General features: G+C 37.1%; 1 protein-coding gene across 1 annotated transcript; it reads left to right on the top strand.

The window, feature by feature from the left end:
* The first annotated feature begins 47 nt into the window (after window positions 1–47).
* LOC144965467 (uncharacterized) lies at window positions 48–18,511 on the top strand. Its single transcript, XM_078900841.1, has 3 exons — window positions 48–952; window positions 1,777–1,943; window positions 16,338–18,511. The coding sequence occupies exons 1-3, from the start codon at window positions 358–360 to the stop codon at window positions 16,770–16,772; spliced, it is 1,197 nt and encodes a 398-aa protein (XP_078756967.1). The 5' UTR covers window positions 48–357; the 3' UTR covers window positions 16,773–18,511.
* The last annotated feature ends 691 nt before the right edge of the window (window positions 18,512–19,202 follow it).

The following is a 19,202-nucleotide window of genomic DNA, read 5'->3' as shown; positions in this document are numbered from 1 at the left end:
TCCATGTTGTACATGACACCAATTCCTGATTTCTTCATTTATTTCAGCGTGGCAGATGACAGACGGAAGAACTGGAGCATTTTGCAACTGATATTGTCCTTGTCTTCAACCATACAAATTGTCCTCGGGTAGTTTGATTTGGAGAAAACAACAATAATCAAGACAGTTTCTAATCGATTCAGATGAAAAAGTCAAATTACCACCATACAGAGAGTACCAGGAACAGGATCTACTAATTTCTGTTAAACATAATATACGTAGTCTTTCTTTTTTTAAAAAATTATTTCAGTCTAAAATTTTGATTCTAGCCAGTAAGAAACATTGTTTTTTTAAAAAGCAAAATAGGTAAAAGGAAAAATGTCTGAAATAAAACGAGAGCCCAAATTTGAACAGACCCCCTCCCCTCCTCCTCATGCGATAGACTGTCGTACCGGTCGAGACTGTAACAGAGATGGAAGCTTCGAGCTTAACTCAAACTCCAATCCTCAGTTAAGCCCAAACTCCCAAATTCCTGTCACAGGAAAACCAGAACTTACATTTTCCATCGAGCGTATCTTAGGTTTAAATAATTTCAGGAACGATTCAAACAAAAGTACCACAAACTTCTCAAAAATGTATCACCATCAATCTGCTGTGCGGGATGCGGATTGCAGTGGCTACAGCGCCGTGTTTCATCGGAGTTACTCTCACCACAGGCCATCCATGACAACAGCTACGCATCCCTTTTGTGATGAGGATTATGAAGAAGAAGATGTCGTTGACGACGAGGAAGATGACGACGATGATGAATATATCGATGTGGATGTCGATGACACAGCAGCTGGCCCCAATGGTCCCGATCCTAATGACGAAGTATCGTTTGTGTCCGGGTATTCCAAGTTCGACCTGAATGATGCATCGGCCAAATACCAGTGGCTTCAGTGTACTCGATACCACCCTCCAAAAATACACCGTAAGGATGGTTTGTGATAAATATAGATTTATTTAACCCTTTCAGGGCTGGATTGGATTTTACTTTTGATTTTCTAACATTAGGCAATCTAACTTCTGGCCGTTACAGGTTTCGTCATTTATTAGTCAACAGAAGCAGACTTTTTACAATTATAACAATAATATCGTTGAAAGTGATAAAATTGACAACTAAGGGTTGACCTGTGAGAACGACGAGTGTATGGATGTTGGTAGTCGATGATTATATTGGTATATAGTGATTATGATGTTGCCAGTGATAAAGATGATAACAAAGAATGTCATTTAAATAACTTTGATAAATTGTATCTATGCATAAAAGTTTCACGGAACATTTAAAGGTTTTTAAAACCTATTAGCTCTTAAACGATACGATACAATATTATGATAGATAGAAAGGTGTTGTTGATTATGACGATGACGACGACGATGACGACGACAATGACGATGATGATGATGATGATGATGATGATGATGATGATGATGATGATGATGATGATGATGAAGAAGATGATGATGGTGATAATGATGATGCTGATGGTGATAATGATGATGATGATGATGATGATGATGATGATGATGATGATGATGATGATGATGATGATGACGAGGACGACGACGACGATGTCATTTACCTACCGTTCTTACCACATCCACATATCTACATCTATACGTGCATTATGAGTAATGAGTACCAAGCCCTCATTAATTGATTCTGAGTTTTCGTCCATTTATTAAATTACTTACTTATCGATTCATACTGTGATGATTTTCACTCTTTGTTTTTTTAATCTTTGATTTCGACAGGAACCAAAAAAGCAGTGACCAAGAAAAGGAAGCTGGGCAGAAATCCTCGAGTTCCGTTCACTCCCCACCAGGTGTCAGTACTGGAGGAGAAGTTCCGGCGCACCCACTACCTAAGCAGCATGGATGTCGTGGAACTGTCCACGGCGCTGAGCCTCACGGAAACACGGGTGAGTAATGTCTATTTAGAACCTTTGCATTCTATACAACAACAAAAAAGGTTTTTAAAACTTAATTCTTTTAGTCTTATTTTTCTTTCTTTTTTTTTTTTTTTTTTTTTTTGGGGGGGGGGGGGGGAGGGGGAGTACACTAATCTCTTTGCTTTTTATTTATTGTTAGCATTTGATAAATCTATACAGAATTTTATAGTCTTCTTCTTCTTCTTCTTCTTCTTCTTCTTCTTCTTCTTCTTCTTCTTCTTCTTCTTCTTCTTCTTCTTCTTCTTCTTCTTCTTCTTCTTCTTCTTCTTCTTCTTCTTCTTCTCTTCTCTCTTCTCTCTCCCCTCCTCCTCCTCCTCCTCCTCCTCCTCCTCCTCCTCCTCCTCCTCCTCCTCCTCCTCCTCCTCCTTCTTCTTCTTCTTCTTCTTCTTCTTCTTCTTCTTCTTCTTCTAAGTATACTGAATGACTCAGTCAGATTGAATATTTCTATTGATGTAGAGCAAAGAAAAATATGATCTTTTCCTGACACGGATAGTCTGTAATGCGGTTATAAGTTTCAATGTCGCTCAGAAGCAGGTACAAGATTGTGCTATTGTCCATCACAACAGTCCTAAAACAACTAGGACAAATTGCGTTCGGTTTCAAACCTGCATATATGTACATCTTGAGAAAATATAATTGTCTTATAGCCGTTCCCCGAGGTACCTCAGAGGCCGTTTTCATGAACGCGGACTAACGCTTAGTTTTCTGGCTACCTCTGACTTTAGTCAATGACTCGAAAAAATCAGATTTCAAGTGAGCTGACTAAGCAAGTCAGGGACTAAAATCACGGCACCTTCGGACTAAGTTTGGCCAAGTTTTAATCATTTGCTGAGGCAAGACCCCATGCTTTAGTCTGAATCTAGTTATTAGGAAACGTCATAGCGTCAACAAGATAGCAGCTATTTTTAGAGTGAGTGCGCTTCGATTCGGAAAGAAAATACGTCGGTTACGAATGACAGAGGCAAAAAGTGTCCTGTTGCCATTGGCACTGGCTTTGAAAAAAACTATAAGATAAGTGCAGATTTCGAAAGTACATATTTTTGTGAGCAAAAACTAAAAAAAACACTGAATCTATCGGCTCGTGAGTTGAGATTGAACGAAAGACTCCGAAATCAAAGGGTTTGCGTCAAAGAACAACACAAAAAAAATTTGTTGTTTTTGTTTTTGTTTTTTGTTTGTTTTTTGTTCGATTTCTTTGAGTTTCGTTTCAATCTCGGCGTTAGTCGTCTCAATGAAACTGCCATTGGCCTCAATATAGAATTGACAGTCGACGATGAACATCATTGTAGTCTATAATAGTCGACAATCAATATCACGTGTGTTACTAATCTCCTCTTTGGAAATCTTTTGCGTTGTAAGTATGAAAGCGGGTGTATCTTACCTGCCTTCGTGTAGTAGAGAGGGGATGTTACCCAAACAAAATAGCCAAATTTGTCACTGTCCTGACAACGCCCACTTCTAGGCAAAGACTATCGAATTCGAGACAAGAAAGCGTTCATAAAATCCGATTTTTTTAGTCACTTGCTTCGTTTGGGCCTAAAACTAGATCGTCATTTACTAGTCCTCGTTCATGAAAACGGGCCCTGATCTACTTGCACCCACGTGTACTAATTTGTCCACGTAGATTTGCACACATTGATGAAATAAAAGAGAAAAAGGGAGAAAAATCAAATTATTCATTATGAATGTGAATTACCAAAAAGTTGTTATATCTATAAGTACCATTATCACACGATTCTGAGGAAAGATCTGGAAAATGATTTGTCAGCAAATCGAAACTATTAATTAATCAACGGTAAAGTCGCGATGGTGAATGTCTGTCTTAACATTAAATTAGTTTTCAACACAATTTAAGCAATGTAGAACAAGCTCACGCTTTCATCCCGTGGCATCATTGTGATCTTGAACTTCCATGCCTGATTATCAAAATGGAAACGTTCACACCTCAACTGAATTAATAGTTCAAACGGTTCCCTGTAAATTTTATTACACGCCGGTTTGTTTACATAACATCATCTAATAAAGTCTCGGCCTTGAGAGTTTTAGGAAGGGTGAAGGTCATTTCAATATATCAACATTAATGAAAATAAAGATGTTTTGTCAAAGACGGACAGTGTAGTTTGGAAAGTTAAATAAACTTGTCAAAATCAATCCAAATAATAGTAGTAGTAGCGTATGGCTACACCTCCAAATTCATTTCGTCAACCCAGCTTCGAAAGTCTTCCTCCCCCCTAAGGACTGTTTTATAGCCACCTTCAAGTTTAGTTACTGGACAATGGAGGACGATGTGATCGCTGGTCTCTGGACCTGCCTGACATTTCCCGCAGGCATCACTTTTCCCAAGTTTCCATCTGCACATGTTTGATACAGTTCTGCCATTTCCTGTTAAGAGGCGATTTGAGGAAACCCAGTATTTCCTGGCGTTATGGAATGCAGGCATTCTTTTAGTGGGATCTTTCATGATGTTTCCTCCATTTGGTGTTTCCCTGTTCCACATATCTCTCCAGTTCTACTCCACACTGAAGTCTGCCATTTTTTGTTAGATGGAAAGGTCTTCTTGGTTTGAGTCTTGTCGTTGAAGATGTTCCCTTTATGATTATTTATGATTATTTTATCCAAATAATATTGTGATGCAAATCTAAATGAGTAAACTTTATCTGCAAATGACAGATAAAATTTGCAGTACTGATCGGGAAGTAATCAAGTAATGAAATGAATGAATGAATAAATAAATATATTAATATATAAATAAATAGATTAATAAATACATAATTAGAATGAAAGAAAATATGAAAAAAAGAATATCACTACAAAAATATTTTAAAAAATTGCTAATGCTAATGAGGACCGTTGAAAAATATATCGCATTCGTGAAAACATCATTACGTCTAAAATTAAGCAAAATAACCCCCGAAAAAGTTATACCGAAAAAAACAACAACAACAAACAAATCAGGAGAATATATTTTATCTAATCATAAAGCCAAGAAAATCTAAATGTCAAACAGAGACGGCCATTCATAAGAATGCTTCATCAAATGATAGCATTATGATTTTTTATGTATTTATCGGTTATGTCAATGTTATCATCAACGAAGGATAGGAGAAAAAGAAACAGGAACAAAGCAAAGACTATTTTAAAAACCTAAAACAAAACCAAGTCAGTAAGGCATACGAAATTAAATATTTTGTTAATCAAATGACATTTGGATCCAGAAATCAATCAAGAGTCAACCAAGTAAAAGAATCTTTTTGATTCGTCCTGGTTTCTTGAGTACACAAAGGGGTGAGATACGGAATAATATAAGGAAAAAAAAAAGACTTTAAAAAAGAATACCTAATTATGCTGAAGATTCAATACAAGTTGGTTAATCAGAGTCAGTGCAGTTAGAATGAAATAGCACTCAATCGAGTAGAATTCTGGTGCGCTCACATAACCATGATTAAAAGGAATAATTGATGTATTCCTATCTCTAATGTTATAATTAAAACGGATCAAATTTCATCTTTCTTCGAACACATGATCTGTCAACAATGTTCGGCTTCTAAGTGTTATGCGTAATGTGAAATTTATCATAATAATGATGATGATGGTGATGATGATGATGATAATACTGATGATGAGGTTGATGAGGATGATGATGATGATGATGATGATGATGATGATGATGATGATGATGATGATAATGATTATGATTAACGCTATAGAAACCGGGATAAATCCCAGCTTCATGGTCTTTTTCTGTCCGAAAGTCTTTTTTTTTTTTGTTGTTGTTGTTGTCTTTTTGATGGTTTTTCGGATACAAGTTTAGTAACCGTATAGAGTAATAAGAAATGATAAATACACACAAGAGTTATCAGCCCAACAACAGTGTTTTAGTGATGAGTTACTAAATGATTATGTGGGACAAGTTTTTGTTTTGACTAGTAAAAAACCTCACATTTTCACGGGAAAAAGTCAATTTTCATTTTTCATTTTGATTTTGTAACAAAAATTCTTGCAGATGAGGTGGCTGATACATAGATCGACGATTCTGTCGTTGCTGTGGTGTTTGTTTTGTTTTTAGTTATTTGTTTGGTTTTTTTTTGTTTTTTTTTTTGGGGGGGGGGGTTAAAAATAATAAAATAAACTAAAAAATGAAATTCCCTTTATTCATCCCATAGGGGATATTTGTCTCTAGGGTCTATTCCAAGGGAAGACTGGAATAACCCAGGCGTCGGTCGCAGCGTAACTCCGCAAATTGTGCTAGGGCGAGGTGACATGTTCAGGCCACACAGCGCAGCGGCGGGTGATTGAACTCGGTACCTTTCGGGTTCGAAGCAAAGACCGTATCGTTGAGCTACGTCGCCCCATATTTACTATACTATATATTATCACTGTTGCAGATAAAAGACAATCTGCCAACTCATCTAAATCGGTGTTATTCGACATTTCCTTCGTCAAATGACCGATCATTATGCCCTATCAGATTTTCTAAATAATCATCTGAGTCAACGGATGATAAAATAATCCTTAATTAGAAAAGGGTCGCAAGTTACTCTTCAATCAATCTTAAAAAAAAAAAAAATAGTTTTATAATCTTTAGATGTGTAACAATTCTGTTTTTATTAGCAAAAATTTAACATTGGCTTTTTGCCCCCCGACCCTGTTTTTCTCCCCCCCCCCCCCCCCCCCCCCCCCCCCCCCCCAAAGATAATTATTTCTTCACAACGCTTTGTTTTAACACCAGTAGTAGGGCAGTGAGGCGCAGCGGTATAGTCTCTGCTTCGTAACCTAAAGGTACTGAGTTCGACTCCCGTCGCGTTATGTGGCCTTGACTTGACCAAGTCACCTCACTCAAGCTCACTTTGCAGCACTGCACTTCGGTTGACGCCGTAGATATTCCAGGCTTCCCTTGGGATTGACCGTAAATACAAAGTTCCCCTTGGAGATGATTATAAGGAGTTTTATGTTTTAATTTTTGCTCAGTCGGTAGAGCACTCGCTTCACAAGCAAAGGGACCGAGATCAATCTCGGGTGAAGTTGAGATTTTTTTTTCTGCCCCCCCCCCCCCCCCCCCCCTGTCCACCATGCAGTGAATGGATAGCTGGGTCTTAGATCTGGCGAAAAGTACTTTGCGATGAACGAACGTCCTATCCAAAGGGTAACAATCGATTGCTATTGTCAGTTTCACGCTATATAAACCGGGATAAACTTCGGCTACACGGGCCTAATGGCCCTGAAAGACTGTTGTAATCTTCAAATGTTCAACTCAAGGTCGTCTAATTTTGTTGTTATATTAAACAAATGTTTTCTGGCCAAATTGAGAAAAGAGCTTTTGTCATCTCACGAGAGGTTTGTGGTTTGCCTTGCAGAACCGTATTTTAGTCAAAGGTGGTCACGACCGATTGGGTGGGGACCGAGACGACAGTAGTAGACTCTGAAACTTGCATTTTGTTGTCAAGACGGTTTATTTACGATTGCCCACTCGGCCCAGGAGTAGATAAATGCATGACAGTGACGTATACTATAATAGGAAGGACATCAACAAGCCGTTGTTATGACTGTTGTTGATTCAAGACATGCAACCGGCACTGCATGAAATCTTAATTTTTGTCTCGTAAGGGAATATATACAGCGTTATGAAGCGTATTGGGTGTAGTTATAATATGCACTATATAAAGATACATATTCATTCATTCATTCATTCATTTATTATTCCATCCATTCATTCATGCATGCATCCATTCTCATTCATATATTCATTTATTCACTTATTCATCTATTCAGTTATTTATTCATTCATTCATTCATCCATTTATTTATTCATTCACTATTTCATTCATTCATTCATTCATTCATTCATTCATCCATTTATTTATTCATTCACTATTCCATTCATTCATTCATTCATTCATTCATGATATACGGTAAGATGAGTGCCGCAAATTTCCCTGTCTTAGAGATACAGCACGCTATCCACACCATGTGATTATGTCCAATAGGTTTGTGAGGTGACGGCCGAATGGCAGAAGAGATAGTTATCAAGAGCAGATGCGGCAAAGATAAAGACTTTGATGGTAGCTAACACCACTCCGATGATGATAGCACACTTCCGCAGCGTCATTTGTCTCTGTCAGGTGGAGTAAGGAGTCCGGTAGAGTCCATTTTTCAACTGGCCATTGTCCACCCGACAATACGATGATCTGGTACAAGTCGGTTGCTTGAGACCGGTCAATGAGTTTCATTTGAGAGTAGTGATCATAGCTGACGTCGGCTGCACACGAGAAGATAGGATATTCAAATTTCATTCATTCATGAACTCTCTTCTCTCCCCCCCCCCCTCTCTCTCTCTCTCTCTCTCTCTCTCTCTCTCTCTCTCTCTCTCTCTCTCTCTCTCTCCACATTCTTTCTCCCATGCATGGGCACTACAAGAAAATAAACAAATCTCTTTAAATGATATTAAAACGGTTATATTATCAAACTAACCATACTTGAGAGGGAGGGGGGGGGGGGGGGGGGGGGGCAATTCCAAGCCATAAAACTCACAGAGCCAGAGTTTTCCCTGGTTTATATTGCGTTACACTGGTCGTATCATTTCCTTGACATCCTTAGGACAGGATGCTAGTCGATCGTGGAGTATGAGTACGCTCCGTCAGATCTAACAATGTTTTAAAAATGTTTGTTTGTTTTTTGTTGTTTGTTTGTTTGTTTTTTATTGTTTTTTTTGATTGTTTGTTTTTTTGGGGTTTTTTTTTGTTTGTTTTTGTGTGTGTGTATGTGGGGGGGGGGGGGGGGGGTGGTTATACGGTTTTTCAAACAAAACAAAAAAGACGACAAAAAAAAAACAAAAAAAAAAAAAACAAAAAAAAAAAACACATTTTTAAAACAACCTTCACTGCACCCGAAAACTGTACCGATATACTTTGTGAAGTGGTTGCTCAACTAGTTGATCTCTCGGAATAATCCCTTTCTCCCTAATACTTAACTATAATCAGACTTGCCTAGTTGAAAATGTAAACATTCCGTAGTTTTCAAGACATAAAAATTATAGACGCTAAAGTTAACATTATAGATCTATAATGTACCCTCACGAGGATTAAATAACACTTCAATATCCTTTATAATATATACCCTGGTACCAAACATTCATTTACACTTAGCTTTAATGGCTTTAAGATGCTCATGAATTTCTGAAAATAGAGCCGAAATTTCGCAATTCTATCAATTTTTCGCAATAGTAGGCAGTTCTGTTTAATGCATTTTTTACACACAAGGAATATAAGTTACCGTCCTTTCTCTTCTCTTATTGTACTGCCTTTCGCTTTTACGATCTAAGGATCGGGCCGTCTCGGCAGCTCTCCTTATTTCAGCTGACGGCTTTCTGTTGTCTTCGGTGATTTTGGTGATATTTTCACGTCTAATAGCTTAATGGTAGAATACTCCCTTCATAAGCAAAAGGACCAGAATTCGCGGCTGGGGTGGGGGTCGGCGCTTGATATTTTCTCTGACCACCCTGTTCAGACAGCAATGGTTGGGTAACTGGATCTTCTAGATCTGGCGTAAAGTACTGGCGTCTTATTTGAAAGGTCTGTTTAAAATTGCAGAAACTGGAGCAAAAGTTGACTCCATCGGCCTAATGGCTCGGAAGGATTACTATTTAGGGATGTCATTTGATTAGACCTCGTACTTTACATGTTGAGATGTTGAACTTAAAATCAGGGACCCGGGGGTTTTCATCATAAACTAAGGAGAATTTGAAAGAAAGGCCCATTGTCATATGGTGTTGTCCATGTAGTTGCACTGGAAATCTTAAGAAAGTCGGAGATTTGAGAATTGGTAGGTGTGCTATAAAATACTAACACGTATTTAAAACAACATTTTTACTCCTACCGCTCCAAACTATGGCCTGTTTAAGGTATAGAAGGTCCGGATGGTGACGTTGTGAAAGGGCCAAGGCAAAATGTTCAAATGTCGGTTTTTTGGTCTTTTCTATAATGGTCCAAATGTGGAGGGAAAGAGGGATAATGATAATAGAGAAATTAAACAACAATAATATGAAAATATAATCCAATGAAAAAAAAAAGTCAAATCTTAACGCAAGATTTTCATAAAAATCTCAATGCTAGTTAAATTGTCTCTCCATCCCACACCACCCCACGAGTTTTGCTTTCGAAATGCGAGAGATAATTAATTGGTGGGGTGAGTGATTAATGGTGTCGAAATCTCCTCGCTGGAGAAGGACGGCGCTACAGGCTAATTAGAATCTTTTCTTTCGTTCTTTCTTTTTTTTTAATCAACATTTTCCAAATCTGTGAGGTTAGTGCTCTTACTACCTGTCAAAAGCAAATTGTGTTCTCTTAGGTGTTAAAGTAATATTCCTATATTATAAAACAAAACGTGTAACAAGCTTAACACCTCAAGTGAACTTGAATCTCTGACCTCTACGCCTGACGCCTTCTATAACATGATAAACTGGCGTTGAGTTGATTGTTGATTAAACACGAACGGGCGTTAATGGTCAAGGGGCGTGGAAAGAAAAGCCTCTGATTAAACACACCTTTGAGGTCGCCTAAACCTAAAACCATTTAACAACAGTAAGATGAACCAGGGGGTTTGTGGTCCAAACACGAAAACAAGCGTTGGTCACGGTTCAGGTTTCAACGTTTTCTGTTCCTTTTGACCGTCTTCGACGACTCCAAGTCGCAATACCACAACTGTCATAGTTTTGTGTGGCGTGTGTCCGCGGACAAAAGACCGAAGTAACAAATGTACGAAGAGCTGGACGCTTATTGCCGAAAATTACCGGGAAGAACCGAATAATTATCTGTTTAAAATTTGGGTCTTCCGTCGTCTTTTGACTCGTGGGCTTCAACCGGATGTGCCGAATTGGAAGCCTGGCCCATTTTCAAATCTTGAAGGTAGTCTTGTATTGTTAAGAATGATAAAATTGAAGAAAGGAACTGGGTAATATTTCGTATCGGGTATCGGTTTGGTATGCACAAGGACGGGATTGTGTCCATTTGTTTATAATGTTTAAGACTCGTTCGTGTCTGTTCACGTGCAGATGACATGCGTCACGATCGTATTTCCTCCTATGTTTTGTCCACAGTTTTACAGTTATCCACCCTGCCAACCTGAAGACCAACATTTTTATCATTTTTCGTTCTGAATAGATACTATCCGTAATTTATTGATTTATACAGAATTAAACGTAACATGAAGAAAAGTGGCTTCTTTCTGCTTACGTTGTGATAGAGAATGATGAAACAGACTTACAAAAACTAGATACATGTTTTGTAAGGAGGAAAAGTACTCCGATAGCCCAATTGGTAAAGAGGTCACAGTAGTAGCAAAGCGGCCGATATTGGTCCGAGGTCCATTAGGATTTTGGTTGTTTTATTAGTTGTTTTTTTTTTTTTTTTTTTTTTTTTTTTTCTTCTATTTAATTTCAACCATAGTGATTGGAAAGCTGTTAGATCTGTCAGAAAACATTTTTAAACCATAGATCAGCGTCTTATTTTACGGGTAGCAAGTGACGTGTTACTTATTTGTTTATATGTGCACCTAGGGAGCAAGCAACCGCTAGTTTGATTAACATCACAGAACTCCGAAGTTAAACTTCACTTTATTAAATTGTTTTAGACGATATATTTGACGCCAATGTTGCTATCAGTTTTAAGAACGCACTTTATCCACATAATTATAGACAAGAAAACGGGGATTTAATTATTTTAAAAATAAATCATAGAAGTGTAATGATATTGACACTTATTTTTAAGTTTCAGCAATACTTTGTATCTTTGACTTAGCTGGAAGATGAGTGTGTGGATTTTAATACGAAGATAGATTACTATAGGACTGACATGATAGTATGTAATATTCTAGAACTTTTCTACAATGACAAAAAAATTTAATTATTTGAATGCGGCACTATTTTCCAGCTTCAGATACAGAGTGCCGTCATTACGGATTCAATCTCTTATTCCACTTTCACATATCGATGGTCGGCGGATCAAACTTCTGAAGTCCCGATTTTCACATTCGGCAGATCAAAACTCTGAAGTCGACATGCATACGAGCTTTGCGTAGGCCTACCATGTTTTATTTAATTTTGGGCAGATCAGACCTCTGATCATAATAATATTATTATCAGAGGTCTGATCCGCCCAAAATTAAATAAAACATGGTACGCAAAGCTCGTATGTCATGTAAAGACATTAATGTAACGTAACTCCAACGTTTACCGGTGCTCACGATGGTTAATCTATTCTCCAAGAATGAAAGCTATTTCAATTTTATACAGTACCAGTCGCCTCGCAGGGCATCTTTTTGTTCTAAAGGCTTTTACAATAATATTATATGCTGTTGCCTACTGAACGCTACTCATTCATACACTCCAGTCCAGTGTCACTGACCCCGATTTTGTTTTTAAACATGACATTGATAGAATAAAAATAATATCGACTCAAAGCATTCGATTAATAATAATGATGATAATGATAATGATAACAATAATAACAAACGACAGCATTGCTCAATGGTACGGCCCTTGCTTCGTACCCGAAAGGTACCGAGTTCGACTACTAGCCGCGCTGTATGGCCTTGAGCACGTCACCACGCCTTAGCTCACTTGGCGGCACTGCATTTCGGCTGGCGCTTGGGTTATTCCTGTCTTCCCTTGGAATAGACCCTAAATATAATATGATATAAATTTCCCCTTAAGAATGAATGAAGGGAATTCATCATTATTTATTTAAATGATATTAATAATAATGGCGATAATAATAATAATAATAATGAAGATATTAATAATAATGACGATAATAATAATAATAATAATATAATAATAATAATGATAATGATAATAATAATAATAATAATAATGATAATAATAATAATAATAATAATAATGATAATAATAATAATAATAATAATAATAATAATAATAATAATAATAATAATAATAATAATAATAATAATAATAATAATAATAATAATAATAATAATAATAATTTGTTGTTTTTTTTCTTGTTTTCCTTTTTAATTTGTTTTTCTATTATTTTTTTTTTATTGTTGCGGTTTGTTGATGTTTTTTGTTTGTTTGTTTGTTTTCTCCTTTTAATTGGGGGGGGGGGGGGGGGTAGTTTGTCTTGAGCTAACTGTGAGTGAATTGAATTAATGTCCAAAACGAGAGTGGACGATTCTTTTGAGAACTTGAGCTGCCCGCGGTGCCTTAACTGGGTCAAATCCTCCCTTTCTGCAGTTAATTATTTCAAAGTCCTACCTGATTTTCCCTTGTGATTTGAGATGTTTTCCTGTCACAGCTGGTCATCAGAGACTAATTTATATCATTATACCATGCAAACGTAACTAATTCAGTTTGAATTCTTTCTTTATCTTAATAAAAATAAAAATAATATTGACGATATTTCGAAAGCAAATCAGTAAAATCATGGCGAGGGCGAAGAGAATCGACCTTAATTTCAAGTTATATTTTAAATGTTCGTTATGAACGAATGTGTTTTAATTACTCGCTTTTAGATTAAATCAACGAAGAACAAATAGTTGCATAAAGAAATCTGAAATTTAAAAGATTATATTTAAAATCAAGATTTTGAGACAATTGGAATCAACCATTTTTGCCTACTTCATTAACGAATGACAGAGTGTGTGTGGGTACAACAGAAAATTAAACTAGGACATTAACCCTTCAATGGCAGGGTTCGATTATAATCTAATCTCGACATCGTTGTCTTACCGTTTTCGCAAGAAGTGCATGTGTGAAGAGAGAGAGAGAGAGAGAGAGAGAGAGAGAGAGAGAGAGAGAGAGAGAGAGAGAGAGAGAGAGAAATAGGGAGAGCGAGAAAGAGAGGTAAAGAAAGTTAGAGAAATATATATAGATAGAGAGAGAGAGTTAGCGAGATAGAGATAAATATAGATATAGAGCGATAGGAAGAGATAGGTAGAGAGCTAGGCAGAGTGAGTGAGTGAGAGAGAGAGAGAGAGGAGGAGGAGGAGGAGGAGGAGAAGGAGAGGGTAGATAGAGAGAAAGAAAAAGATAGAGTGATAGACAAGAGAGATAGATAGACAGATATATATATATATAATATATATATATATATATATATATATATATATTATATTATATATATATATAGAGAGAGAGAGAGAGAGAGAGAGAGAGAGAGAGAGAGAGAGGGAGCAATGAGATTTGGACATCGCTTCGCTTTCTTTGTGAAAATAGTTAAATCTGCAGTTTTCACTAGATGATTAACAGGGGTTCTGTAGTCTGTCTAAACACATTTTGTTAATGAACTAATTTTTATTTATTTATTTGTTTATGTTCTTATATATTTATTAATCTATTTATTTGTTTTATTTACTTAATTATTTTATTGTATTTATTTATTTATTTATTTATTTATTTATTGTCGTTAGGTGCACATATGAACAGGCCTGATAACTAATAACCTAACGCAATTATTATGGGTTTGATTTAACATTGTCATATTGTAATTGTACTGGAGAATATGCTGCTTTGGTTTGAGAGTATTTCCATAACAACAATGAGCATCAGACCTGCGGATTAGTAGGCGTTGTTCAGATCACTTTTATTTCTAATCTATCAAAATGATTGCCAATGTGTCATAAATCCCAAACATGTAACCTTAAAGAAATCCCAGGTTTGATTGTTGTTTTTTTATGTATTTATTTATTTTTTTTAATTTTTAAATATTTTATTTTTGTTGATGATGTTTTACCATCGATCTATATTTAAACTAACATTTTTTCTCGTCAAAACATATTTTTTAAATCTTTTATGTCAAAGTACGTTTGCCTGGGAGACATGACCGGTTTAAATAAAACTCAATCTCGCCTATGAAGGATTAATTATAATTTTCGCAACGCCCATTTTGGTACAAACACGCCTATCTGGCGACATCTTCATCACGATTCGTCAGTCTTAATAATAGCTCATGATTGCATTAATCTCCCGTTCACCAGAAAAACAACTTTTTACAAATTTGACCAGACAACGTGTACTCTTCATAGCTATCAATTAAAATGACAGCAAATTTGTCATAGTTAAGTCAAAATTAAACAAATTTTATTGGAGTCTGGGATTTTAATTTTTTTTCTTTTTACATATTTGGGATCTTTTTAATAGTTTGATATAAGGAGTAGCCAAACGTTTTCTGGTTAAAATGTGAAAAAAAGCGTGTATGATAATAATATTATGTCTCCACGTCAATCATCTATCATTATATAACTCACGTGTTGTATTTCAATTGGTTGTAACTTGTTAAACGGTCTCCAGGAAGCAGTGAGTCCTCCTAGGTGGAGTTTTTCCCGATTTTAAGTGAAAAAAAAATACATGAAGATGATGATAATAATAATAATAATAATAATAATAATAATAATAATAATAATAATAATAATAATAATAATAATAATAATAATCTGGGACTTCAAAGAAGTCCCTTTTTGACAAGATCAGGGTCATTTTAATCGACCGATATTTGATGGTCGAGTTTTTTTAATGTGTTGATGTTTGGGGATTTTTTTTTTTTTTTGTTTGTTTGTTTGTTTGTTTTTTGTTTTTTTTTGTTTTGTTTTGTTTTGTTTTTTTTCAGAGTGCGACAGAATAGTGAGAGATGCTACGTTTCTAAGGGATAGATTTAATTGACTTCTGTCACAACTCTTCATAATATGCGGTGTTCGAGTGGGACTTGACATATTACATTAACAGTAATAGTGATATGACCAGGCTTCAATGAATCCTGTTACCGCTATTTATTGGTGAAAGGGGACCCCGACTGCTCAGTTGGTAGAGCACTGGCTTCACACACGAAGAGATGAGACCGGTATCGATCCAGCGTACGGTTCAGATTTGAATTCTTTTTTTCTTATTTACCCCCTCCCACCGCCCCTCCCCGTCCACCCAGCAGTGTTTAGGTAGCTGGCGGAAATCCTTTGTAATAGACTAGCGTTATGTCCAACAAGTAGCAAGGGTTTGATTATTTCCATAGAAGCTGGGATAAGCACTGGCTTTATGCGCCTTATGACTTTCTTTTGGTGAAATGGTTAGATATCAATGTTATAATCAGATGACTGGAATTGTTTATTAGATAAGAATGAGGCTTGGTAAGCAAGTGGCTAGATGCCTACCGACCATATCAAATTCCGATCAGGTAGCTAGTAACGCCGAGAGTCGATGCGGTTGTTACAAGGTTCGGACTTTGATTCTTGTGAATAGACAATCTTTACAACCAAACTTGTATCCCAACCGTTGTCACCATTATCTTCGTCGTCATCACGATTACCATAACGAATTCATTCATGTTTCTGTTTCTTTTTTTTTTTCTCTTGTCATTCTTGCAGGTGAAAATCTGGTTCCAAAACAGACGGGCAAGAGAGAGGCGTGACAAAGAAGCGTCTCAGAGAAATCAAACTCCAAATATCAACACAAACAAAAACAACAACAATACCAACAACAACAACACCAACAAAACCTCTAATTTTCAACCACTAACAATTCCCTCGGTGGCATGGCCAATCACATCACCAATGGCCGGAGGAAATTACCCTCGTTTTGACAACGCTCTCAACTTCCGCCCAGGCTACCTGTCGTCTGCATTCAGACTCTACTCACCGTCGGCGATCGCCGCAGTAGCATCCGCAGCAGGGGGAGGAGTTGGTGTCGATTCCATAGAGACAAAACAGGTTCCAGCGGCTCCTTGTCCCAGTAACAATAATAGACTTCAGCCACCAGTTCAAGAAGGGGGTTCTCCTAGAGCACTAATTGCGTTCAAATGATTTAATTTTGGCATCTGGTTCAACCCGACATAATACCATTTTGATGCAGTGGGACACAAATTATATGCATGAGGAGCAAATACCAATGTTGACATGAATGTGTATAATATGATATAATATGTATTGTTGGGTAATTGTGCGGCTATAAGGTCTTGTGATATGACACTTGCTTTCGGATCGGAATGTCCTGGGTTCGAGCCTCGCTCTGTGTATAGTTGAGTCCTTGGAAAATGCTCTTTACTCATATCCTCTCACCGTACTCGGGTGTAAGATGAGTTTCTGGCCGTTAACAGCGCTGTGTTGCTGATGGTAAAGCGCTTTGAGCACGCTTAGTGGATATTGCGCTATATAAAAGCTCACGTGTTTTTTTAATGCCTCACTTCCTCTTCCCAATACTAACATTTATAATCTCTACCCCTCCACTGCTCCCACTCTCTCCTCTCTCTCTCTCTCTCTCTCTCTCTCTCTCTCTCTCTCTCTCTCTCTCTCTCTAACACATAAATATAAAAAGAAAAAGTTAGCCCTTCAGAACCATTAGGGCCTTGGAGCCGGAGTTTTATTCCGGTTATAACGTGAAAAGGACAACAGCAATTGCTTGCTACCGTTTCGATAGGATGCTATCCACTGCTGGGTGGACGGAGGGAGGGTGGGGGGAGGGAGGGAGGGAGTTAAAACAAACGATCTCGCGTGAAACTAGTGCTCTACCAACTGAGTTTTCGGACACCCGAGGGGTATCCAAACCCTGGGAAAATTTTTAAGTCAGAAAAACGTTCGCGACGACTATGACGTTTAGTACGGCTATGTGGTCTAGTGGAATGGCACCTTCTTTCGGATCGGAAGGTTCTGGGTTCGAGCCACGCTCGGCGCATAGTTGAGTCCTTGGAAAAGGCTCTTTACTCACATTCTCTCATCGTACTCAGGTGTCAAATGAGTACCAGGCCGTTAACAGCGTTTTCTGTCCGAAAAAAAATTAATATCGCCTAACAGGCGCCATGTCTCGACCTGTGTGTTAAGTGTTGCTGCTGGCCTGGTACTCCTTGTAAAGCGCTTTGAGAATTCAAGTGGATATTGCGCTATATAAAAACTCATTTTTTTTATTAAGTAGCACGATGGCTCAACGGTACGGTGTCTGGTCTTGACACAAAAATCAAGAAAAGTTCAGCGTGTTCAGTGGATCCAAGTCGGGTGACAGTGATCATGGAAAATTCTGCTCATGACGTTGTGTCCTTGGCATACATTATTCATTCAACTCAGGTGTGAATGATTACCTGACTACAGGCAGTGATGGATATTGTAAGATTATTAGTACAAAGAGGACGCCGAACAGGCGATAAGGAGATATTGGTACTATATGAAATGGAAATATGGTTCCATGTGCCCTGCTGGTGGAATAAATTAAACATTGTGAGTGGCATTGAGCATGGTTAATCCATGGAAATGCGCTATATAAATGTTTATATTTATCATTATATTATTTAAGGCCTATTATTTCACAAGAATCTACGTTGACAGAACTAGGTATGCCACAGCTAATGTTAGAGTTGCTTTTTTTCTGGCACTACACTACCCAACCATTGCCCATTGAAATCATTGCTTTAAATGCTGTGTATTGTGTTTCATGGGGTTTTTTAAAAAATATTTTACACAAAGAATGATAACTATTTTATGACACAAGTAGTTGATTTCAGCACACTAAACAAAACTAAACAAAAAAAAAAAAAAAAAAAAAAAAAAAAAAAAAAAGAAAGAAAGAAAGAAGAGGAAAAGGACAGTATTTAAAAAGAAATTGTAAATCTGCAAAACACAATGAAGAGCAACGTTGGAACCTAGTCACGTCGAAGTCTTGCTCTGAGAAATTGCCTCAGGTTGACATCTGCTTAATGAGTTGATACTATATTAATACTGGATTTGCAAGCATTGAGTCAATTCATGTGTAGTATGAAACTTCCATCTGGTTGTGATTTTTTGTCCTTCTGTCTGTCCCTGAATAGATAACCTGCTTACAGGAAATTCATATTTTTGGAGGAAAGAAAATGAAAACCAAAAAAAAAAAAGATAAAAGCAACAAAACAGACACCCCTCCTCGCCCCCCCCCCCCCCCCCCCCACCCCCCTCCCCTTTACATTCCCTTGTATTGTGCAATATTTTACACTCAATCTTCTTTTTTTTTAATTTTAAAATATATGTATTGAATATCATTCGTGACCTACCATCTCAAAACGGGATTATGTCGGGATCGACGTGCACTTATTTTCAGGTCTGATATCCCAATTCATTGTGGGCTCATTGTTGTCATGGAAATATTTTTTAAAATGACGCAAAATATTGTTCATTACAACAATGTTAAAATAGGCCCATTATAGTCTAGAGGAAACCTTCATAACCCTTACATAACGTCCGCCAAAAATGTTTTAACGGAATCGGAATACG

This window comes from Berghia stephanieae, chromosome 1, assembly GCF_034508935.2.
Source record: "Berghia stephanieae isolate SIO BIC M18660-M18661 chromosome 1, UCSD_Bste_1.3, whole genome shotgun sequence".
In the NCBI taxonomy this organism is placed as follows: domain Eukaryota; kingdom Metazoa; phylum Mollusca; class Gastropoda; order Nudibranchia; family Aeolidiidae; genus Berghia; species Berghia stephanieae.
This window is presented reverse-complemented; position numbering and strand designations above follow the sequence as displayed.